This window comes from Hypanus sabinus, chromosome 8, assembly GCF_030144855.1.
Source record: "Hypanus sabinus isolate sHypSab1 chromosome 8, sHypSab1.hap1, whole genome shotgun sequence".
Taxonomy (NCBI): domain Eukaryota; kingdom Metazoa; phylum Chordata; class Chondrichthyes; order Myliobatiformes; family Dasyatidae; genus Hypanus; species Hypanus sabinus.
Window position 1 is genome coordinate 55,969,063 of NC_082713.1, and position 11,570 is coordinate 55,980,632.

The following is an 11,570-nucleotide window of genomic DNA, read 5'->3' on the forward strand; positions in this document are numbered from 1 at the left end:
CCAACTCCACCATAGAACCCTGTTTGCAATTGTAGCAGTCTAGACCAGTTATGACTGGGGTATGCACCGTCTGGTGAACATACTTCAACTTGTCATGACTTTATGGCACCCAAATCTTGCCCAAACCCATGGCCTTCTATGGAAGTGGATGAGGACCCCATACAAAGTCACACCATGCTCTGCATCAGTCATGATTCCTTCATGTTTACTGGGTCAAAACCTAAATGGATCTCAACTTTGGTGGTACTGAATACCTTCATACAAACTGCAGCAGTGTATGAAGGCAGCTCATGACTATCTTATCCGGTGATAGAATGCTAACTTTTGTGGTTCATGCTTTTATCCTATTTAAGTAGTTTTCAGTGCCCTTGTTTGTTAAGTGGAAGATTCATGGAACATGAAATATTTTTGGTTGTGCATTTTAGTGCTGTACTGGATTGAGCTAAACTTTTTAGTTTTGGAGAAATTACAACAAGGAAATTAGCTATCACTTGCAAAGTAAGATTGGTGCTTATCTTGTGTGGTAATCCCAAATGCATGAACATCCTAGATTGTGTCATTTCACTCAGGTGTAATACCCTTTAAATGTTTTATGGTCTGTTTCAATTGTTAATTCTTGTAGTGATCCTACACCCTCTTGTTTTATTCCTCATGGTAAAGTTTTCTTTACGGTTTTAAATCTCTTTCATTTATTGTTCTCAAATTTGCACCAGAAAAAACTTTGTAGTCTGCAGTAATTTGTTCCCTAATAATTGGAATGTTATTCTAAACTAACTTTTCTACAGATATAACAATTATGATAGAGCCATTATTAGCACAGTGCCTCATGATGTAGTCCACCAATGGTACATTGCACACAGAGCCCTTACTACAGAACTCAGGAAGCCAGAGAATGAAGTATGGGTGAAGCTAAAGCCTGGAAAGGTAAGGAAACAAAGTCAATCTGTTCCAAATTGTTTAAATATTGCAATAATTTACTGCCATTCTCATTCTCCAGCACACACCTATAGAAGATGTGTAGTGGAGAATATGTTCTTCATGTATCCTGCATTGGGTTGAGGACAGGGAATTGTGGGGTTTGATATGGAGAGGGAAATACAGTGCTGTGCAAAAGTCTTGGGCACCCAAGATGTTTTATATAAATTTTGTTTTAGATGTTTATTTTTGTCTCCTGCATTAGGGTGTCAATAGAAAATAGTACATTTTAGATTTTCAAACATCCATTTTCCAAAAAATTAAATGTTAGAGAATTTTAAAAAGTTTGTTAAAGAAGGTAATATGTATTAAGTAATCAAATAAAAAGCTTGATTTTTTTATAGGTATCTAGCCTCATTCTCGTGTTTGTGATTGGATAACAGACAGGATGCTAATAATCAATGACATAATGAGTTGAATGAACTAAACTGATTAACTGCAACAGAAACAGGTGTAGAAGGAATCAAACTGAGCAAAGGACAACCAAACTAAAAGGTGAGGGTGTGGCAGTTTAACCTTCAAACCATCAATTCTTACACCATGGCAAGAGTGAGAAACAAGACAAAAGGTGGTATTCCTACATCACCAAGCTCTCTCCCAAGCAGAAATTTCACAGCAGACAAGAGTTTCATGATGTGCTATCCAAACTCTTCCAAAGAAACACACAAAAAAGGGGAAAGTTGAAGACCAGAAATGCAGTGGTCAGAAACAGAAATGGAATGCAGCAGATGAGAGATACATCAAACTGAAGTCCCTTCTAAATTGGCAGAAGTCTAGCATTGCTATCAGCTCCGAATTCACAGAAACCACTAGAACCCAAGTAACTCCTCTTCAGTCCAGAGGGGTTTTGTCAGAAGTGGTCTTCATGGAAGAGTTGTTGCCAAACAGCCATTCCTCCGCAGTGGGAAACAAAACCAAGAGATTTACCTATGCACAAAAACACAAGGACAGGGGTGCTGAACAATGGCAGCCAGTACTCTGAACTAACAAACCTAAATTTGAAATTTTTGGCTTAAACAGGTTGGCATTTTGTCCATAGAAGAGCTGGAGAGCACTATATGGATGAGTGTTTGTTGCCAACAATGAAGCATGACAAAGGTCCCCTGCAGGTTTGGGGCTGTATTGCTGCAGATGGAGTTAGTGATCTGGTCAGAATTAATGGAATCCTCAATGCTGAGGAAGTACAAGTAGATTCTCATCCATCATGCAATCCCATCAGGAAAAGGCGTCTGACAGTTCCAACTTCATTCTGCAGCAGGATAATGACACAAACACATAACTAAGGTCATAAAGAACTATCTTCAGCAGATCTGCAATAGATGGTATTATTTCCAGAGTGACCTGACTTCAACATCATCGAGGTTGCCTGGGATTACCTGGAGAGGTAGAATCAGTGAGCAAACCAAAGTTTGTAGAAGAATTGTGGCAATTTCTGTAAGATGCTTGGAATAACCTACCAGCCGATTTCTTATAAAACTGCACAACAGTGTCATAAAGAAAATTGCAGTTATAAAGGCAAAGGGTGGTCACACCAACTATTGATTTGATTTAGTTTTATTTTACTGATTCTGCTCTTTCTAGTATTTTTTGAAATCTAGAAACTTTTCCTTTCATTGATTTTGAAAGCATCGGGGCTTTACAGAATGTTTTTAACATGTGCCTATGACTTTTGCATGATACTGTGTTACGAAATCCCGTAACTGGATCACTTACCAGCAAAGATAGAGAGGGGGCTGCGGACATAACACCTCTCCCCTTAAAGGTGTTTTTTACCAGCGGTTAAAACCGGATTCGTACAGAGTCTTACAGGATTTTAGAATCTAACACAATACACAAGCTTTTCTTTTCACTACAGAGCAACACAGGTATACATTTATTTCAACATCCAAACGGTTAACGATTACAGTGGCATTCCCTTTAATATTGTAACATCTTGTACCTTACTAAAGTCTCGTAGCATCAGACTTCAACTTAATAACCACCTTTTTTTTTCCCCAGCAACAAAACTAAGGAGTTGTGATCTTCGCTTATGTGCATCTACAAAAGTTTATGCGAATACTAATTGTTTCGGTCGTTTTACTTAACCGGCAGGTTTCCAAGGGGGCTGTCTTTATTATTCACAGGCGTTGGCGCAAACCTGTTCAACCTGCTTTGCTGTTTAAAATGGCATCCCCATTAACCATCGCCTCTTTTCCAGTGAGTCCCCCCCCGTGGGGAACTTGAGTAATTTGGCGTGGTAAACTCCCGCCCGCCTCTTTCATAGGGGCTACTTTATCAATACTGTGTCCCAAACTTAGACCATTTCCACCCAGTTCTTTAATTTTACCCAGGTGGCTAGCCCTTTCGTCAGGACCCTTCAGGCTATTGGTTTTTAATTCGAACTCTTCGTTTAAATAGCATTTCGAATTCGGCCTCTTCACACCCCATCCTGGCATAACAATAGAGTGGGGGGCCCCGCTATCTCCTGGCTCACTCTGTAAGCGATCTGCCAGGATTAAAATTTCTTCATTCGACTTGGGAACTACAGACTTTGTGTTTCCTTCAATAATAATCCTCATTTCCCCATTCTTAAATTCTGCATTAACTTTGAACACACCTTCGAGCACAAACACCTGGGAACTCACACTTCCCACGGTTATCAAGGTTAACTCTTTTTCCACTGAACCAAGTCTATCTGACCCACAAGGACGGCCGCCCCGTTCTACTGAATCAAATACCTCAGACTTCTTCTGAGCTCCGTTACTAGGTTCAGTACCACGTGCATCCCCATCTTGGACACACTCAAATGGGACATTAGCCTCTTCCAGGCTTTCAATACCCGTACCCTTTTTAAATTCTAAGTTCCCCCGTTTCTCCCAGGTACTCTCTGGGCAACTCCCTTCTGGAGTAAACTCAACCCCGCGGGCTGAAACAACCTCATCTGCCAACCCAGCAGATTTCTTCGAGGTAAGGGCACCCTTTTCATCTAGGGCTGCCCTCATTTCATTATCGGGAACACCTTTAAAGTTTCAACTTCCTCAAACAGTTCTGCCAAACCAGACAGATCATCCATGTCCAACTCTGGACCTCTTAACCGCTCTATCGGTTCCTCATCTTTACTTTCTGCCTCTAGGACCTTTCTCCTCGCTAAAGGCAGATCTATCTCCGCTCCCTTACCCTCTTTCCCTTTACTACTCTTCATTTTACCACCCTCGAAACCCTCCTGGTACAGGGTCGGTAGAAACGTTTCGGCCAAATCAAAACTGGCCCGATTTAAACTGCTCTTGTTCTCAGCTGCCTTTCTCAACAGGCTGCGAGTGACCGTGCATGTGGGATAGATCTGGGACTCTAGGGGCGGGGCCACCACACTCGCCGGTCGGCGGGTCGGCATCATGGCTGCCCAAACCTTACCACCTGCTAAATTGTTACCGAGAAGGACATCCGCGTCAGTTCTCAGGAACTCTGATGGCACCCCTATTTCAACGGGTCCAGACACCAGCTCTCAATCCATAATGACCTCATGTAAAGGCACCATTTCTATCTTTTTACAGATTCCCTTCACCGCTATCATGCCCGTTTTTCGACCAAATTCTAGTACCTTACTGCTGATCAACGACAGCTCAGCCCCCGTGTCTCTCCAGATTCGTACGGGAATTGGTGGTTTCCCCTTCCTCAAAGACATAGTTCCGTGTGTCAGACAAGTCTCAGACCCGGGGCTCTCTTATCGATTTACTGATTACCACGGCACACCTGATAGGGACTGCGGCTTTCCCTTTTCCTATCTCTTTCCTCGGAGCAAAGCATCGAGATGCAATATGCCCTCCCTTTCCACAATTAAAACAGGTCAAGCCCGGAAACCTCTGGCCATCTTGCCTTTCCCCCTCAACCTTACCGCTAGCTCCCGGTGGGACCTCTGCCTTACTTGTCGGATTTTCTCGATCGTTCCCACGGTCTCTCTGGGAACTTTTATTCGAGGAAAACTTTGTCTTGTGGGTTAGGGCATATTCATCCGTGAACCTAGCAAATTCTGAAATGGACTTATTCGGCTTCTCATTCAAGTACATCCGGATGTCCTCCAAAACACAACCTTTAAATTCCTCAATCAAAAGTAACTCCCTAAGACGCCCATAATCCTCGTCTACTTTTTCCGCGGTGCACCAACGAAGCACACCCTTCTCATAGGCAAACTCGGTATACGTCAGATTACACCCTTTTCGTAAATTTCTGAACTTTTGTCTATATGCTTCAGCTACTAGCTTGTAACCCCGGAGAATGGCCGCCTTTACTTGGTCATACTTCTCTTCCCCGTCCTCCTCCGTGGACAACGCCGCATATGCCCGCTGGGCCTTCCCTCTTAACACACTTTGTAACAACGCCACCCACTGCTCTCTGGGCCACTTCTGATTCCCTGCCACCTTTTCAAAAAGCAAGAAATAACTATCAACATCCGTCTCCTCGAACGGGGGTACTAACTTCAACGCCCGACTGACATCAAACCACTCCTCTCGGTCCGACCCCTGACTTCGTTGCTCTTGTCTTAACTTCTCCATCTCCAAGTCATGTTTCCTCTGTCTCTCTGCCTCCTTCTCCTTCTCGGCCCTTTGCTTCTCCCTCTCGGCTGCTTCCAGCTGTTTTAACTTAATTTCATGTTCCCACCTTAATTTCTCCAACTCTAACTGAGCCGCCCCACCAGCTGGTACCTTTTCAGGGATATTTTCCAATACCTCAGCTGTAAACATATTCTTCCCAATATAATACTGAGTTATTGCCCTTCACACCTCCCTCTTTTTCATTGACAACCTCACCCCTGTGAAGTTTAACTCCTTCGCCAATTTTATCAAGTCCAATTTGGAGGCCACCTCCAGCGCCTCCAGAGTTGGGTTTTCTATAAATTCACCCACGTCCATCTTTGCTGGTTTCCCGTCTGGCTACCCGCGTAACCAGATCCAAGTTTTGGACCTACAAGCCCGATTCACTGGCCCTCCAATTTGGTGTCAAATCCCGGACGAACCCCCAACTGTTATGAAATCCCATAACTGGATCACTTACCAGCAAAGATAGAGGTCCGTTGAAGTCTGATGGTACTATTTTTAAAAGTCTTTATTTATGAAGGGGCACAAAAATAAGATTAATACAAACATTCAGATAATATACGTTGTCACTACTCAATCTAAAAGCGCGGGTCTAATAATAACCATCAATAAGAAACAGCTCGATCGTTTGTCTAGGGGATAATATATTGTCCGATGGAAATATAAAAGTCACTCAGTTCCTGCAGGCTTCAGCCTTTTGGGGAACGCTGGGTTTTCACCTGTTGGGAGAGAGAGAGAGAGATTGGTGAGAAAAGAAACTTGCTCGGGTCTTTTATGAAGCGAATCCGTTGAATCAGGGGAGCGGGCTTCCCCGTTGTTAGCTAAAAGCTGGTTTCCGTGGTTCCAGTCACCGATTCCAGCCACGGAATCGAACGCATGCGACTTCCTTCAAATGGCTTCCCGCTACTACGGGATCGTTAGCGTTTCTTCTGGTGCGTCTAAAGGGGTTGTTCCCCCCAGACCCTCTTTTATACTTCCTCACGGGGTCTCAGATGTCAATCAGGTTGGGATGATGCAATCTCTCTCTCAACCAGCCCACTTTGCCCGAGGGCTTGCATGTAGCATAGTCCCCAATCCACAAACGTGGTCTCCAGGAGACAGTGGTCAATGTCGCGTTATTTTGCATCGCTGTGGTACGAGGCATTCGGCACGTCTCTCTCTCCCATTTCCTGGGTCTACTGACCCCCCCTCAACTAGTGCTCTTTTGCGATTCTTACAAAGGAGGGGGCTGCGGACATAACAACTGTATATTCCAAACTTGTGCAGTTGATTAATTAAAGAATGTGCAAATGATCTGTATGCTATTTGGGATCTGAAAATGTTCTGGAATGGGGTGGGGGGGGGGAGAGCTACACTTTTGGTAATAGATGTTCTTTGTATGAAAGTCAAAACTATTTCACGTGGGCTAAAATGGTAATGATAATATGACCACTCGTATCCATTACAGGTTCTATTTATAGATAACTGGAGAGTCTTGCATGGACGTGATGCATTCACTGGCTACCGACAACTATGTGGATGTTATCTGATGAGAGATGATGTGCTGAATACTGCAAGATTCCTTGGCATCCAGATTTAAAAATGCTATTCAACTTGAAGACAAATTATGGGGCAAGAATTCTGGCTCCTTGATGATTTTTAGATGCAATTAATGAAGCATGTACTCTTACTAAGTTACTGAAATTGATTGAATTATTGCATTGATTGAACTATTTTTCCAATAAACTTGTATTTTATCTTCATTGCACAATTAATACCACTTGCATTTGTAAGATTTGGTGCTTGGCTGTTTGTCACCTTTCAACCATAGCTTCTTCGTCTAGCCCACTCAGTAAGAAAACTTGGCTTCCAGATGTTCACATGAAGTAGAACACAACTGCAGAGAACGAATTGTTTAAGAAACTTTTAGCGTTGGGGAGAAAAGGAAAGGTCTTGTGTGATTTGGTTTGCACATAAGGAAAGATGTCTTCATAAATTATATCTGTGGTTAAGTGAAGAGTACTCGTGACTGAGACAAATCATCACAGTCAGCACTAAAGTAGTGTTTGTAGTCAAGGATTTAATCTTTCAAACAGAGACCCTATCTGGAGGTAGCCTATCTGGAGGGAAAGGAGTATTGTCCTGTGCAATATCTATTTCTAAATCACCATCACCCAATCCAGAAACTGGTAATTCACATATTGCTATTTAAGTTTGCTGTGCTGCCCTGTTTCTTCCTTACTGTAGGTGCAGTTCAGAAATATTGACGGGGAGCTTTGGCTATATTAAGATGAATTTATTCTGTCAGTGCAGGTTTTCCTACTTTCCTAGATTTTTCTGGCTGTGGAGCACTTGAGGGACTGAGTCATAGGGAGAGACTGGACAAGTTAGGACTAAGTACAGGAAACTAAGAAGTGAGTGATTTTTAATGATTTTCCTATGTATCCATTAATTCCATTTGACATTTTGATTTTGTTTTCCAAAGGCATCTTTTGCACCTTTGATGTTTTTGATTGATTGTTATAAGGAGATTTATGAATGCTCTGTTTTCAATTATTCAAAAGAGCTTTCAGCCATTTAAAAACATGATTTCAGAATGTATACAGTCAAACTTCTGTAGTATTAAATTAAACCCAGAAAAGGTTATTGTATTTGCATCTTTTTAAAGTTTTAAATGCTGGGGAGTGCATTATTGGATACTGATGTGATTTAAAATGTCAGCAAGAAAGAGTCTAGGGAGAAGGTCCTAAATTGCTTTTTAATAATTATGGAAAGGAAGTAGAAATTAATACCAGAAAATGGCACACTAATCAACATCTTGAGCTCCTTTTCTGGTGTAGATATTCATATGCTTTTTAATTCAAAAGATTTTGGTTTTATCAAAAGTGTCATAAGAATAGGGGGACTTTGGAGTACAAGTATGTGGTTGCCAGAAAGTGGAGTCACAGGTGGACAGGCTGGTGAAGAAGGGTTTTGGCATACTGGCTCATGTAACTTAAGGCACTGAGTATAAAAAATTGTGAGGTCATAGAGCAGATGTATTAGGGCACTGGTGAGGCCATACTTGGAGTGTTCTTCGTTTGGTTGCCCTACTGTAGGAAAGATCGTATTAAACTGTAAAGAGTACAAGGGGATGCTGCCAGGACATGAGAGACTGAGTCATAGGGAGAGGTTGGACAGGCTATAACTTCATTCCTTACGGTGTAGGAGTGTTAAGAGGTGAGTTATAGAGGTATATAAAATCATGAAGGCTATAGATAGGAAACATGTACTCAGTCTTTTTCCCAGAGTTGGTGTATAAAGAATTAGGAAGCATTAGTTTAAGGTGAGAGGAAATATTTAAGAGGAACCTGAGGGGCAACTTCTTACGAAAAGGGTGGGTATCTGTGTAATCAGCTACTGGATAAATTAGTTGAGGCAAGTAAGATAAAAACTGTTAAGACAGTTGGACAGGTAAGTAGATTGGCAATGTTTAGAAGGGACAACCTTGGATGGGGTGTTGTGGATCAGTTGGGCGCAACAGCCTGTTCCACGCTGTATGAGTCTGACACTCTTAGCCAATTGTTTTACACTTTACCCTTTATTAGGAGTAAGAGAGAGAAGAACTTCATCAGTTGGTCATCACAGTCTTGGACATTGTGGTGTGATAACTGGTCTACGTCTTGAGCTGTAGAGTGATATTGGCTAGCTTTCATTCCAAAGGCATAGTTTTGAAATCTAGGCGATTTTAGACAATAAAAAAACGTTTGAATATCTAAGTCCTTGAAGTGCATCCCTGCTGGTCATTGGATTCCTGTGTGATGTAACCTTTTGCGCCACAAATTCCTCCCATGCTCAACCCTTTTATATTATCCTGATTTTCAGAATGTCATCTTACTGTGAAATGGCTTTTTGCCATTTAATTATTCCCAATTCTCTCTACCAGTTTACTTTTTATATGCATCAGCTCTTAAACTCTAGAATTTTATTTTTCTTGTTTCACATTTTCTCCCTCATCTACCACTAGAACATTAGTTGTAAAGGTTGGCATGTAGAAATGATTTCTCTGCTACATTCATTAGAGTTGCTAGGAAACGTGAGGTTTCATAGGTGCCGATGTGATTGCAGGGTAATATGCCTCCCTGATGTCTTGGTCAAGTAGGCCATTTATCTGGTGCAAGAAATTTTACCGGTACATTACTGAAGGGTTGTGGATTATGATCCATATTGGTTCTAAAGTCAAGTAGAATGATTAAGATTCTATAGGCCAGTAGTCCTCAACCACCGGGGACCACTGCTATAGGCAAATTATGACGTTTGATGAGTCCTTCAGAAAGTGAACATCTCTGGATTATTATTAGTATTATGTGCCACTGATTACAAAAATAAAAATGGCATAAATCGATGTTGCTAAACAGTTGGTGCCAGCCAGTGTAGTGTCATCAGCACTGGACTTTGAGGTGGATGGTCCTGAGTTCGAAACTGGCTGGCTCTCAATCTGGGCAGCTGCAGTATCTGCGTGGAAGAAAGGCTTGGCAATCTACTTCTGTATCTTGCCACGAAAACCCTAAGGACAACTAAACTATCCATGGGGTCGCCCTGAGTCAAAGACGACTCAATAGCACTCAACAACAAATGGGTTTACAGAACCTAATTGCTTTCAATTTCTGGCATTTTTAGGCTGGTTCTGGGGCAGATGGGGTTGTGCACGCCAAATTAGTTGAATTTCAACAGGGTCAAGATATGTATTTGTTGTGTTTGTAGAACTAGGAAGCTGAGTGGCTGTGAATAACACACGAGAGACTGAGAAGTGAGCAAATATGCAGCTGTTTATTTTGCCGATCAGTCATCTACCCAGAATGTTCTCTCAAATTGTATTCAGTACATAACACATTGAAACTTGATAGCAACCTGTAAAGATCAAGATATATATGAACACGACATACCACTCCCCCTTTATTTTAAAGGTCTTTCCCCCCTCCAAGCACAGACCAGCTGCTGAATTATTAACATTCAATGGAATAATCATCAAATTCAACAAGCAACAAAAATACTTTTTTTTCTATGCTAGGAAAGAGGGTAGTCTGCTTCAATTCCAGACATAACCCAGGAGATTATTCTGAGATTTAGTCACTAAACTGAAGATACAATCTGGGGCCACCTGTTCTTGTGAGGGTACCAACAATCTGGAGATGATGGCAAAGTAGTTTGCCTCGGTGGAGTATGTATAAATCTTGGCTTGGGTAAGCATTGTCAGTAGGGGCACTTCAGAAAGCAGTTGATCAGGAGCAGCAGCTGTGTTATTTGATCTTGACTGCAACGGATTCTGTAGTCGTCATCTCAGAATTCTGCCCCATTTCTACAAATGGATCTGGATTGGTTGTTTGTGTTGGTTTTCAGTAGCCTCAGAAGTGGGCAACAGCCGATCATCATGCCTTGTTCGGATGTTGTGGTTACTAGTTTCTGCTGTGTATGACGCAGGACAAGTGTGTGCCACCACCATCACAGATATCCACTTTGATCTAAAGATGTAGTTTTGGGCAAGTACTCTCTCTCTCCTGTTGTACTTCACTTTGGCTCATCTTCCTGCTTGGGTTTTCTGTTCACTTATCAGAGTCTTTGTTTTTTTTTGGGGGGGGGGTCTGAGCAGGTGAAGCCAGTTGTGAAGCTGTTTTGTCATCAGTGAAGTGGGTGGAGCCATTTTGGTGGTGGCGTGAGGTGTGTTCCAGTATGTCAGCAAGAAAGTAGTAAGATGCTGGTTGAGGAATCCACTTCCAACTGAAGTCTTGAAGGCTTATTTTTTCAGAAGGCCATTAGTAGCTGGATGATATGGTGTCAGCTCAATGTATTGAATATCATTTGTTTCCATAAATGCCTTGAACTCTTCCGACAGTAGTTGTAGGCCATTGTCACTTACAAGCTGTTGAGGAAGCCCAAAACAGCTAAAGATGGAACATAGTTCTTCACTGCTACGTTGCCCCATTGTAAACATCCTGTTTGGCATGTCCACCACTTCAGATAGAACAGGGTCAGTATACGTATGCTTCCTGACTTGCTCCAGTGACT

The 11,570-nt window shown here is 42.1% G+C and overlaps 1 protein-coding gene across 3 annotated transcripts in view; it reads left to right on the forward strand.

Moving 5' to 3' along the window:
* tmlhe (trimethyllysine hydroxylase, epsilon) overlaps positions 1–8,176 on the forward strand; it is a 36,745-nt gene extending 28,569 nt beyond the window's left edge. For all 3 annotated transcript variants that reach the window (XM_059977230.1, XM_059977229.1, XM_059977228.1), the window contains 2 exons: positions 786–924; positions 6,994–8,176. In XM_059977230.1, coding sequence (XP_059833213.1) covers positions 786–924; positions 6,994–7,125 — 271 coding nt within the window. In that variant the 3' untranslated portion in view covers positions 7,126–8,176. The remainder of the gene's footprint in view (positions 1–785; positions 925–6,993) is intronic.
* The last annotated feature ends 3,394 nt before the right edge of the window (positions 8,177–11,570 follow it).